The 14,109-nt window shown below is 45.2% G+C and overlaps 1 protein-coding gene across 5 annotated transcripts in view; it reads right to left on the bottom strand.

Moving 5' to 3' along the window:
• Positions 1-14,109, bottom strand: part of gtf2h3 (general transcription factor IIH, polypeptide 3) — a 31,328-nt gene that overhangs the window by 14,726 nt on the left and 2,493 nt on the right. The window contains exons 2-6 of one of the 5 annotated variants that reach the window (XM_060843319.1): positions 12,842-12,926; positions 10,787-10,866; positions 4,042-4,166; positions 3,753-3,919; positions 3,563-3,625 (exon numbers count right to left, since the gene is read on the bottom strand). In XM_060843319.1, the coding sequence (XP_060699302.1) occupies positions 3,563-3,625; positions 3,753-3,919; positions 4,042-4,130 (319 nt within the window). In that variant the 5' untranslated portion in view covers positions 4,131-4,166; positions 10,787-10,866; positions 12,842-12,926. Of the gene's footprint in view, positions 1-122; positions 827-3,562; positions 3,626-3,752; positions 3,920-4,041; positions 4,167-10,786; positions 10,867-12,841; positions 12,927-14,109 lie in introns of those variants that run through there. The other 4 variants (XM_060843318.1, XM_060843316.1, XM_060843317.1 and 1 more) reach the window with 4 other exon arrangements.

Below are 14,109 nucleotides of genomic sequence, written 5' to 3' on the forward strand. Positions count from 1 at the left end.
CCAGACCCCACCAGAAGCATAGAAAATGCATAAAATAAAGTGGTTACTTATTAGAAAGAATTCTTTGAAAGTCTGAGGGAAAATTGATTTCCATCAGTGATTTTTGTTTGAAAAATTCGTACATGTTACCCGAGTGTCAGCATTTCCTGCCTGTCCTAGTTGCACCTTCAGAAGGTGGTGGTGAGCTGCATTCTCGAACAGCCACTGTCCACGAGCAGACCCACAATGAGGTAGACCCACAATGCCCTTCATGAGGGGGTTCCAGGATGCTGATCCAGCGGTATTGAAGGAATGGTGATATATTTCCAAGTCAGGATGATGAACTTGGAAAGGGTTTGCAGGTGTTGGTGGTCCCATGTATTTATTGCACTTGTCCTTCTAGGTGGAAGCGGTCCTGGGTTTGGAAGGTGCTGCATGAGGAGCTTTGGTGAATTTCAGCAGCGCATCTTGTAGATAGTACACACTCCAGCTACTGAGCGTCGGTGATGGAGGGAGTGGATGTTTGTGGATATGGTGCCAATTAAGCAAGCTGTTTTGTCCTGGATGATGTCGAGTTTCTTGAGTGTTGTTGGGGCTGCACTCATCCAGGCAAGTAGGGAGTATTCCATCACACTCCTGACTTGTGCCTCGAGATGCTGGATAGGCTTTGGGGAGTCAGGCAGTAAGTTAATCGCTGCAGGACTCCTAGTGTCTGACCTGCTCTTGTAATAACTGCATTTATTTGGTGAGTCCAGTGGAGTTTCTGGTCAGTGATGGCAACACCACTGAATGTCTGACTGGAGATGGTCATTGCCTGGCATTTGTGCAGCGTGAATGTTACTTGCCATTTTTCAGCCCAATCCTGGATATTGTCCAGATCTTATTGCATCTGAACACTGACTGCTCCAGGAACTGAAGAGTCGAGAATGGTGCCGAACATTGTGTAATCATCAAGGAACGTTGATCTTAACGGGATTCAACTTTATATCTAAAATACATATATAATTTTTAAAAGAGGTATTGTATTTACATTTTGTCAATTACCAAAGAGCTAGCTCTTCCTGTTCATGTTGAGAGATATAGCAACAACCTCAGAAACTCTGCAGTGAAAGAGGCCACCATTCGGCCCATTGAATCTGCAGCACCACCAACAAATGATCATCTCACCTGGTGCCATTCTCTCTCAAGCTTCAACATAACACTGCACATTCTTCCTTTTTGTAAAACTGTCCGCTTCCTTTTTGTAAGCCCTGATTTAACCTGCCTCCACCACACTCTCAGACAATGCATTGTGGACCTTAACCACATACTGCATGAAAAAGTGATCCTTTCACCAATGGAAACAGTTTCTCCCGATCAACTCTGTCCCGATCCCTCACATTTCTCTGCATTGAACTTGTCCCCCCATTCCACCAACTTGTCCATTTACTATTAAAGTTCTACACTATCCTCCTTCGAGTTTTCAATGCTTACAAGTTTGAATTGTTCACACTTTTGAAACTGTGCCCTATACACCAGGGTCTAGGTCATCAATATGTATCAGGAAAAGAAAAGGTCCGAACTCCTGGGGAACTCCATTATAAAGCTTCGTCAGCCTGAAAAACATCTATTAACCACCAGTTGCTATTTCCGGTCACTCAGCCAATTTTGTAATCAATCATGTTGCCCTGTCCCTTTTGCTTCTTGAACTTTAACCTTGTTCACAAGTCTGTTGTTGTGTCAAAACTTTCATCTTTTGAAAGTTATTGCACCAACAGAGTTACCCTCATTGACCCTCTCTGTTACATCTCCAAAACCTCTAGGAAGTTAGTTAAATATAACTTTCCCTGCATATATCCATGCTGGCTTTCCTTAATTAACCTGCATTTGCCCAAGTGGCCATTAGTTTGTCCTGAATTACTATGTCCAGAAGGTTCCCCACTACTGAACTGATTGGGCTTAACTGATTACTGCTGGGCTTCACATTAGACAATTCTTTGAATAGGGTGCAACAGGCTGATAGGTGTAGAGAATGCTGGAAAACTAGAGAAATTAAGGGTTTGGTTTAAAAAAAAGAAGGAAGCATATGTCAGGTATAGACAAGAGAGATCAAATGAATTCTTAAAAGTGTATAAAGGCAGAGGGAAATCAGGAGGGCAAAAAGGGGACATGAGATAGCTTTGGTAAATAGAGCTAAGGAGAATTCAAAGGATTTTTACAAATACATTAAGGACAAAAAGGTAACTAGGGACAGAATAGGGCCCCTCAAGGATCAGCATGTAGCCTTTGTGTGGTGCCACAGGAGATGGGGTAGATGCTAAATGAGTATTTTGCATCAGTGTTTACTGTGGAGAAGCAGATGGAAGATGTAAAATGTAGGGAAATAGATGGTGACATCTTGAAAAATGTCCATATTACAGAGGAGGAAATGCTGGATGTCTTGAAACGCATAGAAGTGGATAAATCCCAAGGACCTGATCAGGTATACCCTAGAACTCTGTGGGAGGCTAGGGTGGTGATCGCTGGGCCTCTTGCTGAGATATCTGTATCATCGATAGTCACAGTGAGGTGCCAGAAGACTGGAGATTGGTTAACGTGGTGCCACTATTTGAAAGATGGTAAGGACAAGCCATGGAACTATAGACCAGTGAGCCTGACGTCAGTGGTGGGCAAGCTGTTGGAGGGAATCCTGAGGTTCAGGATGTACATGTATTTGGAAAGGCAAGGATCGGTTAGGGATGGTCATCATGGCTTTGTGCTTGGGAAATCATGTCTCACAAACTTGAGTTTTTTGAAGAAGTAACAAAGAGGATTGATGAGGGCACAGCTGTAGAGTGATCTATATGGACATCAGTAAGGCATTAGATAAGGTTCCCCTTGGGTATGTGTAGGAAATGAGCTGACAGAGGAAGTGGTAGAGGCTAGTACAATTATAACATTTAAAAGGCATCTGGATGGGTATATGAATAGGAAGGGTTTGGAGGGATATGGGCTGGGTGTTGGCATGTGGGACTAGATTAGGTTGGGATACCTGGTTGGCACGGATGAGCTGGATTGACGGGTCTGTTTCTGTACTGTACATCTCTATGACTTGGCACCATCCAAGGTCTAAGAAAATTCTGACCAGTGCATCCAGAATTTCCACTTCCACTTTCCTCACAATCCTTGGATACATCTCCTTCTGTCGCTGATGCGTTATCAACCTGAAGTATAGATCACCTATCTACTACCTCCTCCTCTTTCACTTTAATTCATTCAAGTCTACTCCTCCCCTTTCAAATGGCAATGTCTCTACAACTGGAATATTATCAAAACATGAAAGAGGTAGGATTCCAGCAGTCAGTATTTATACACTGCTTGTGTTGAAAAGAAATTCAGTTACTAATCTTGCCGTGATTAGTAATCAGCACTTTCTCCCTGTGGGAAACGAAGCAGTTAACTAGTGAAAACCTCTGAATTAGGCAGAATTCTTTGCAGATAACTAATGAATTTTTTAATAAAATTATAAGTGGAAAACAATTTGCATCTTCACAAAGTTAACCATATTGTAACTAAAACAAAAAAAATCTCAAAGCTTCTGAAGTCATTCCTTATGCAAGGATACAACAAAGTGCCTTTGCCAAAGATCCTGCCAATAAAGTTTCTGTAAGTTGGGCTCTCACTTCAGCTGAAAAACAGCAAAGAAAGTTGTCACAAAAGTACATCCATTGTGCCCCAAAATCTGGGCAGAACAATGTCTCCTCTCATTTTGAAGTTACAGTACATTGATTATTGATGGGCAGCTCGACACTTACTCTTTGACATTAGATCTTTAATTTCCTCTGTGATTATGTCATTTCCAATGGCTAGGAGTTCGTATTTACCATCTTTGCTTCCAGAACAGTTTGATTCTGTGGAACCGATGTCACCACTTTCTGCAAAGTTTCCCATTTTCCAGTGTTTACCTGGATACAGAAAACGGCTGCAGGAACAAATAAAATGAAATATTGGAACATATATTGTGTTGTGGTCCTGGAGAAACAGCTACACAAACACAGATTTCTCCTAAGCTACTGGATGTAACAGACTTGCAGTGATCCTTACCTCTCCTGACTGTGACTTGCTATGATTGCCAGTCTGTGTTTGCGGCTCATGGCTAAATGGGAGTTTCCCATGACCATCACTGCATCCATACATTTCGACAGGGTGAACTGTAAAACATATCAATTCTATACAGCATGTTACTGATGGCTCGGGGTCCAGTCTCTCCCCACCCCCAACAAGTTAGTTAAAATTCCAATAAATACAAAATATTGAAAATGCTGGAAATCTGAAATAGCAACAGAAAATGCGAGAGAAACCCTGCAGGTCTGGCAGCATCCATGGTTAAAGAAATACAGCTAAAATTTCGGAAGAAGCTCTGAAGGTGCTGCAGACCTAGCCAGACCACCGTAGCAATTTTTGTTTTTATTTATAATTAAAATTCCACTTGGTTGGTCTCTAAAAATATACACAAGGGATGGGATAAACTACAAAACCAACTAACACAGCAACAATTTGAGGAGATCTTGGTTTTTCGGGGAAACACTAACAGATTTTTCTATCAATTTTCACTTAAGTGTCAGCTCCTACAGTTTCAGACACCATGCAAACCTTTTTCGCACATAAACTTCAACACTGATTCGAGGCAGACTGCGCCATTTTGAATGATGCTGCAGGTTAAAGGCTTGGATGTTGGAGGGTAGGTTGCTCAGGCTTTGGTTCTGATGTGCTATTACTTTTTTGATCAGTCTGCCATGAGGGAACCAATCAAAAGCCTTACTAAAGTCAATAAAGACCACATCAAATACATAATACTCTTGGATACCACCTCAAAGAAAAGATTAAATTTGTTAAATGTGAATTTCCCTAACAGATCCATGCTGGCTATTCCTGACTAGATTGTGCCTCTCCTGTACACTCTGTTCCTTACATTTTTCTACTAATTTCCCCACCAGTGAGAATAAATTCTGGCTGAGGTCTGTATCCCTTCATCCCATTTTTTTTTTAAAGATATTTTTATTAGAAATTTAATATTTTGACAGATTTACAAAAATAAACAGAACTTTCAAGCACAAACATTAATATAAAAATAGATCTTAAATATATAATCATCAAAATTCAAAGGAATGATACTAAAGAAGAAAGAAAAACAATGAAACTCAGTTAACTACTAATCTAATCCACAATTATCCAGAGTGTATAGTTGAGTCACTTACATCCTTCAAACAAGAGAAAATGTTCTCTAATACACTCATGACAGTATAATAAAAAGGAAACTATTTCCAAACAATAAGAACAAAAAAAACATGTTTGAATGGAGATCCTCCCCCTTGTTCTCAGGGGGCCTTACTTCCTTTGTAAAGGTCCACCATATCCTCTCCCAAACAGTGTCCCACCCTTGACCCGGGCGCTCCTTAATAGGATTTAGATATAATACCGAGCTAGAGTTAACAGTGAGCGCCCCACCCCTCCCCACCCATACCTGAGTATATCTGATAGCATCAATGCCACGTACAAACACACATAACTATAAAATTACAACTCCAACAAATTACAGTTAAGTATAATAACATAAAATAGCAAAGGAAGACAACCCTGCTCCCAGAAGCAAAAGTAAAGTAGAGTAAAGTATCCACTTCTCCCCACGGAGTGTGGAAGAGGCAAGCCAACATAAATTATCTCTTACGATTTATTTAAACGAGTCTAAAAGTTCCTTAGCCTCTTCTGGTGATCTAAAATTATACTCGGATCCTTCGTGGTTAAAGCATAACGTCGCTGGGTAGCGTAAGGTGTATTGAATATTTAAGTTCCTTAGACATTTCTTCACCTCATCAAACGCCTTCCTCCTTTGTGCCAAAGCCGGGGAGAAGTCCTGAAATAACATAATCTTGGATCCTTCATGGATCATGGCTTTAGGATCCTTTCCAAGATTTCTGGAGGCATCCAGGAGTATCTGCCTCTCCCTATAACTCTGCAGCCGGAACAGGACCGGGCGTGGGCGCTGGTTTGGGCCAGATCCGCGTACTGCGACCCGGTAGGCCCACTCCACCCTTACCCGGTCAGTTTCAGCCCCCAGGTTTAAAAGCTGGGGCAGCCATCGCTCCAGAAATACTGCTAACTGTCCTTTCCCTTCTTGTTCAGGGAGGCCCAGAAGACGGACATTCTTTCTCCGATTTCTATTATCCAGGTCATCCATGTAGATTTCAAAGGCCCGGACTCTCTGCTCCAGAGCTCGCACCTGTTCTGCAGCTGTTTGTGCTGCAGCCTCGGAGGTCGTGGCCTTTAGCTCTGCCCCCTTCACTCGGCCCTGCAGTTCCTCGAGAGCCTGGCTGTGCTTTTGTAGCTTTTCTTCGAATGCATTCCATCTCTGTCTGGATTCTACAATGAAATTGACGAGTGTCGTTTCCAGCCTGGCAATCATCTCTTCAAGGCCTGTTTTTACATCAGCTGCAGCCGGAGGAGGAGAGGAGGGTGGGGGAGGGGTCTTTGTTTTCTGAGAGCTGCGGGGTCCCTTTGGTTTACTCATTATCCACTTAATATTAAACTGCTTAAATATAATAGTAAGCAGCTAATTAAGGTTAGAAAATGTTTTTGGGTGGTTTGGTAAGTGAGGTGGGGGTGAGTAACTCACTTTACCCAGGTTTTGGGAAGAGCTCTGTAAACTCAGACTTGCTGAGTCGCCGCCATCTTGGATCTCCCTCATCCCATTTTTAATAATGAGACAACGTTAGCAGTCTTCCAGTTCTCTGGCACCTGACTTATAGCCATGAAAAATTTGAAAATTACTATCAGGGTGCCTGATATTTCCTCTTTTGCCTCCAACAATAGGCTAGGATATATCTCATCTGTGCCCATGGATTTATCCACTTTTAAGAATGCTAAATCCGAAAGTGTCTCCTCTCTTCTATGTTATATTTTACTATTTCGCTATCCAGAATCTTGGTGTCTATACTTGCTTTGTCCTTTTCCATTGTGAAGACTGTCACAAAGTAGTCACTGCAAGACAGTGCCACACATTCTGTATCCATGCACAGATTAACTTTATGGTCCCTAACGGATCCTACTCTTTTCCTAGTTCTTCTCCTGCCCTTTTTATATTTAAAAAAATCCCTTTGGGTTTCCTTTATTTTACTCAAAAATGCTTTCTCATGCACTCTCTTTACTTTCCTCGTGTTTTAAGCTCGCTCTGCACTTTTTAACAGTCCTCCAGCGATACTGCCATATTGGTATCTGTCATAATTTTCTGTTTACTTCTTAATCCTAACTTTTATGTCCTTTAACATCTAGGGTTCTTCGATCTTGATCTCGCCCTCTATCTTTACAAGAACACATTGTGCATGACCCTCGCTATTTCCCTCTTGAATGCCTCACACCACTTTGTTGCGATTTTATCTGCATCTAGCTGCTCCCAGTCCACTTGGGTCAAATCATATCCTGGTAAAATTAGCCTTTCCCCAGTTTAAAGCTTTTTACTCAATCCATCCTTGTCCTTTTCCACAACTATCCTAAATCTAACAGTGTTAGACCACTAACTCCGAAATGCTCCCTTACTGATATGCTTTCCATTTGCTTGGGCTCATTTCTGAAAACAGGTCCTGTACTGCCTCTTGCCTTGTTCAGCTTTCTATGTACCAACTAAAAGAGTTCTCTTGGAAACTATCTAAGAGTGTTGTTCCCTCTTAATCTAAGACTAATACACCGTTTTACAATGTCTATGATGAGGGGTCATAATTTTAAACGAATGAACACGAATATTTAAATGAAGGTGGACAAGGGGACAGAGTAACTGTCCCATGCTTGAAAATGGGAAGCCTTCAGAAATGTGATAGCGAGAGTCCAGAGAAAGTACGTTCCTGTAAGGGTGAAAGGAAAGGCTGATAGGTGGAGAGAAAGCTGGATGACTAGAGAAATTTAGGGTTTGGTTAAGAAAAAGAAGGAAGCATGTGTCAGGTATAGACAGGATAGATCGACTGAATTCTTAGAACAGTACAAAAACAGTAGGAGTATACTTAAGAGGGAACTCAGGAGGGCAAAAAGGGGACATGAGATAGCTTTGGTAAATAGGATTAAGGAGAATCCAAAAGGTTTTTACAAATACGTTAAGGTCAAAAGGGTAACTAGGGAGAGAATTGGGGCCCTCAAAGATCAGCAAGTCGGCCGTTTTGTGGAGCCGCAGAGATGGGGGAGATACTAATCGAGTATTTCGTATCAGTATTTACTGTGGAGAAGGACATGGAAGATAGAGGATGTGGAGAAATTGATGGTGACACCTTGGAAAATGTCCATATTACACAGGAGGAAGTGCTGGATGTTTTGAAACGCATAAAAGTGGATGTATCCCCAAGACCTGATCAGATGGACCAGAGAACTCTGTTGGAAGCTAGAGAAGTGATTGCTGGGCCTCTTTCTGAGATATTTATATCATCGATAGCCACAGGTGAGGTACTGGAAGACTGGAGGTTGGCAAATGTGGTACCATTACTTAAGAAAGGTGGTAAGAAAAAGCCAGGAGACGATAGACGAGTGAGCCTGATGTTGGTGGTGGGCAAGTTGTTGGAGGGAATCCTGAGAGACAGAATTTACACATGTTTGGAAAGGCAAGGACTGGTTAGGGATAGTCAGCATGGCCAAAAGAGAAATTGCTGTAAAATCTCAGCAGGTCTGGCAGCATCTGTAAGGAGAGAAAAGAGCTGATGTTTCGAGTCTAACTGACCCTTTGTCAAAGCGAAAGTAATTTGCTTTTATATATTCAGCATGGCATAGTGTGTGGGAAATCATGTCTCACGAACTTGATTGTGTTTTTTGAAAAAGTAACATAGAGGGTTTGTGAGGGCAGAACAGTGGATGTGATCTATGTGGACTTCAGTCAGGTGTTCGACAAGGTTCCTCTTGGGAAACTGGTTAGCAAGGTTAGATCTCATGGAATACAGGGAAAACTAGCCATGTCGAGAACTGGCTCAAAGGAAGCAGACAGAGGGTAGTGGTGGTCGGTTGTTTTACAGATTGGAAACCTGTGACCAGTGGAGTGCCACAAAGATTGGTGCTGGGTCCACTATTTTTCGTCATTTATATGAATGATTTTGATATGAACATAAGAGGTACAGTTAGTAAGTTTGCAGATGACACCAAAATTAGAGGTGTAGTGGACAGCAAAGGAGGTTCCCTCAGATTACAACGGGATCTTGATCAGATGGGCCAGTCGGCTGAGAAGTGACAGATGGAGTTTAATTTAGATAAATGTGAGGTGTTGTGTTTTGGGAAAGCTAATCTTAGAAGGACTTATACACTTCATGGTAAGGTCCCAGGAAGTGTTGCTGAACAAAGAGACTTTGGAGTGCAGATTCATAGCTCCTTGAAACTGAAGTTGCAGGTAGATAGGGTAGTGAAGAAGGTGTTTGGCATGCTTTCCTTTATTGGTCAGAGTACTGAGTACAGGTGTTGGGAGGTCATGTTGCGGCTGTACAGGATGCTGGTTAGGCCACTGTTGGAATATGGTGTGCAATTCTGGTCTCTGGATCAGTGGTGCTGGAAGTGCACAGCAGTTCAGGCAGCATCCAACGAGCAGCGAAATCGACGTTTCGGGCAAAAGCCCTGATGGTTTTTTGCCTGAAACGTCGATTTCGCTGCTCGTTGGATGCTGCCTGAACTGCTGTGCTCTTCCAGCACCACTGATCCAGAGTCTGGTTTCCAGCATCTGCAGTCATTGTTTTTACCTCATTAATTCTGGTCTCCTTCCTATCGCAAGGATGTTGCGAAGCTTGAAAGGGTTCAGAAAAGATTTACAGGATGTTGCCAGGAGTTTGAGGATCTAAGCTGTAGAGTGAGGTTGAATAGGCTGGGGCTGTTTTGCCCGGAGCGTCGAAGGCTGAGGGGTGACCTTATAGAGGTTTATAAAATCATGAGGGGCATAGATTGTATAAATAGACAATAAATAAATTCACCCTAGGGTGGGGGAATCCAGAACTAGAGGGCATAGGTTTAGGGTGAGGGGGAAAAGATATAAAAGGACTTAAGGGGAAACGTTTTCACGCAGAGGGTGGTACGTGTATGGAATGAGCTGCCAGAGAAAGTGGTGGAGGCTGGTACAATTGCAACATTTAAAAGGCATCTGGAGGGGTATATGAATAGGGAGGATTTAGAGGGATATGGGCCAAGTGCTGGCAAAGGGGACTAGATTAGATAGGAATATCTGGTCGGCATGGACAAGTTGGACCGAAGGGTATGTTTGTGTGCTGTACATCTCTATGACTCTATGATACTGGCTGAAAGAGATTAGACATAGCATTGCTCGCCAGCCCCCACATTAAGGAATATTAATAGGGTCATAAGGGAAAGAAGGGGCAAAAAGATTGAGGATCATACGCTACCCTATCTCCTTGGGGGATGTTTCCCTGTATCAGTCAGACTGTTGACACAACAGTTATACAAGTCATCGAACCAGGAGCTGTTTTGGAGAATTGTTTTTGGATCAGTGAAGCATTCTTATCTGTCATGGCTTGTATATGTTTCTTTCTTTGACTAATTAACTAATGTACCATATATAAACTGCTGCTTCTAAACTATCATAAAATTACTATAATTCATTGATGCCTAGTCTTGGGTAACAGTGCTCACAAAACCCCTACAATCAAGATTGAGGGAAGCATTTAGGAACGAGACGCCCAGCGTCACCATTCATTCCCAAAGAAAACTAATTTCACCACACACCATCACTCAAATTACATTCTGAAATTTTACCTTCTGAAACTAATGTATTAATTTTCATTTGAATGAAACAACATTATTTCCTTCAATGTGTTCTTCTTACCTGGGACTCCTTCAAGATCTGCTGACCCCACCAAATAGGATTTACATCCACCACTATAACAAGCAGACTAACATCACCATCTGCAGGAAAACAAACAAAGAAAATATGAGCACATGTCTGTTGTTTCTCTGGATTGTTGCAAGTCTTTGAATGCAACAAAATCTACAAGCTTCAACGCAATCAGTGAGATACCAACTATGTTGGAAGTGAACACCAATGCACAATGAAGCAGAACTATGAAGCAGAAAAGGGTCCTTCAAACCCCTTTAGTTTGCTCTATAATTTGAATACATCATGAGTAAAATGATGCTTGGACAGAGAGGTTATGAAATAAAAGCTGTTCTTACAGAGTCAGGCCCAATTTAGAATCATGAGGGGCACAGATAAGGCGAATAGCTGAGGTATTTTCTCCATGTATGGGAGTTCAAAACAAGAGGCAATAGGTTTAAGGGGAGAGGGAAAAGATTTAAAAGGGATCTGAGGGGTAACTTTTTCATGCAGAAGGTGGTGCAAGTATAGAACCAGCTGCCAAAGGAAGTGGTGGTGCCTGGTACAATTCCAATATTTAAAAGGCACATGGATGGGTATGTGAATAGGAAGGGTTTAGAGGGATATGGACCAAATGCTGGCAAATGGGAGAAGATCGGGTTGGGATGTCTGGTCAGGGTGGACAAATGGGCTGAAGAGTCCCTTGGGTCCAACCTGTCCACTCTGACCAGAAATCCCAATCTGATCTTCTCCCATTTGCCAGCATTTGGTCCATATCTCTCTAAAACCTTCTTATTCACATACCCATCCTTGTGTAAAAAAAAGATATATGTTAGAGTCCAACCGAAGCACAGTCCCCATAACTTGTCCTACCTGCCTATCTTCTTTTCCACCTATCCACTCCACCCTCTCCCAACCTATCACCTTCATCCCCTCCCCCTTCACCTATTGTACTCTATGCTACTTTCTCCCCACCCCCACCCTTCTCTCACTTATCTCTCCACCCTTCAGGCTCTCTGCCTGTATTCCTGATGAAGGGCTTTTGCCCGAAACGTCAATTTTACTGCTCCTCGGATGCTGCCTGAACTGCTGTGCTCTTCCGGCACCACTAATCCAGAATCTGGTTTCCAGCATCTGCAGTCATTGTTTTTACCTTCGGTCCAACCCGTCCATGCCGACCAGATATCCCAACTCAATCTAGTCCCACCTGCCAGCACCTGGCCTATATCCTTCCAAATCCTTCCTATTCATATACCCATCCAAATGCCTCTTAAATGTTGTCATTGTACCAGCCTCCACCACTTCCTCTGGCAGCTCATTCCACACACTTACCATCCTCTGCGTGAAAAAGTTGCCCGTTAGGTCTCTTTTATATCTTTCCCCTCTCACCCTAAACCTATGCCCTCTAATTCTGGACTCCCCCACCCCAGGGGGAAAAGACCTTGCCTATTTATCCTATCCATGTCCCCTTGTGATTTTATAAACCTCTATAAGGTCACCCCTCAGCCTCCGATGCTCCAGAGAAAACAGCCCCAGCCTGTTCAGCCACTCGCCATAGCTCAAATCCTCCAACCTTGCCATCAACATCCTTGTAAATCTTTTCTGAACCCTGTCAAGTTTCACAACATCTTTCCGATAGGAAGGGGGCCAGAATTGCACACCATATTCCAACAGTGGCCTAACCAATGTCCTGTACAGCCGCAACATGACCTCCCAACTCCTGTACTCAATACTCTGACCAATAAAGGAAAGCATACCAAAGGCCTTCTTCACTACCCTATCTACCTGCGACTCCACTTTTAAGGAGCTACGAACCTGCACTCCAAGGTCTCTTTGTTCAGCAACACTTCCTAGGACCTTACCATTAAGTGTATAAGTCCTGCTAAGAGTTGCTTTCCCAAAATGCAGCACCTCGCATTTATCTGAATTAAACTCCATCTGCCACTTCTCAGCCCATTGGCCCATCTGGTCCAGATCCTGTTGTAATCTGAGGTAACCCTCAGTGCTGACCATTTTGCATTTCTATTTGGTAAAATAGTTAAAAATCTACTGGGGTGGGGTTCTTACTTCAAATCTACATCTGTTGCAGACTCGGTGATAAAGACTGCTCACTGGAAATTGTCAATAACTCCATGGTCATTCTAATTTGTAACTACCAGAATAGAAAAGGGGACACTCTGTCAGCTTCAATCACTTTTGTCTCTCATCATTCCCTCCCTTTACCCGCTCCCCTCTCTTCACACTCCCCTCCATTTACCCCCTCTCCTCCTCCTTCCCCCCTCTCTCCCCCCCTCTCTCTCTCTCCCCCTCTCCCCCCCTCCCCCTCCTCTCTCCTCCCCCTCCCCCTCTCTCCCCCTCCCCCTCTCTCCCCCCTCCCCCCCCTCCCCCTCCCCCCTCTCCCCCCCCTCTCCCCACCCCCTCCCCTCTCCCCCACCCCCTCCCTCCCTCCCCTCTCCCCCTCCCCTCCCTCCCTCTCTCCCTCCCCTCTCCCCCTCCCCTCCCTCCCTCTCTCCCCCCCTCTCTCCCCCCCCCTCCCCTCTCCCCCTCCCTCTCTCCCCCCCCCCCTCTCCCCCTCCCTCTCTCCCCCCCCTCCCCTCTCCCCCTCCCTCTCTCCCCCCCCTCCCCTCTCCCCCTCCCTCTCTCCCCCCCTCCCCTCCTCCCCCTCCCCTCCTCCTCCTCCCTCTCCCCCCCCTCCCCTCCTCCTCCTCCCCCTCCCCCCTCTCCCCCCCCTCCCCTCTCTCCCCCCCTCCCCTCTCCCCCCCCTCCCCTCTCCCCCTCCCTCTCTCCCCCCCCTCCCCTCTCCCCCTCCCTCTCTCCCCCCCTCCCCTCCTCCCCCTCCCCTCCCCCCCTCCCCTCTCCCCCTCCCCTCTCTCCCCCCCTCCCCTCTCCCCCCCCTCCCCTCTCCCCCTCCCCTCTCCCCCCCCTCCCCTCTCCCCCTCCCTCTCTCCCCCCCTCCCCTCTCCCCCTCCCTCTCTCCCCCCCCTCCCCTCTCCCCCTCCCCTCTCCCCCTCTCTCTCTCCCCCCTCCCCTCTCCCCCTCCCTCCTCCCCTCCCTCTCTCCCCCCTCCCCTCTCCCCCTCCCCTCTCTCCCCCTCCCTCTCTCCCCTCCTCTCTCCCCCTCCCTCTCTCCCCTCCCTCTCTCCCCCCTCCCCCTCCCCCTCTCTCCCCCCTCCCCCTCCCCCTCTCTCTCTCCCCCCTCCCCCACTCTCTCCCCCACTCTCTCTCCCCCCCCACTCTCTCTCTCCCCCCTCCCCCCTCCCTCTCTCCCTCCTCCTCCCCCTCCCCCTCCTCCTCCCTCTCTCTCCCCGCCCTCCTCCCCCCTCTCTCCCTCCCTCC

This window comes from Hemiscyllium ocellatum, chromosome 24 (genome assembly GCF_020745735.1).
Source record: "Hemiscyllium ocellatum isolate sHemOce1 chromosome 24, sHemOce1.pat.X.cur, whole genome shotgun sequence".
NCBI classification, from domain to species: Eukaryota; Metazoa; Chordata; class Chondrichthyes; order Orectolobiformes; family Hemiscylliidae; genus Hemiscyllium; species Hemiscyllium ocellatum.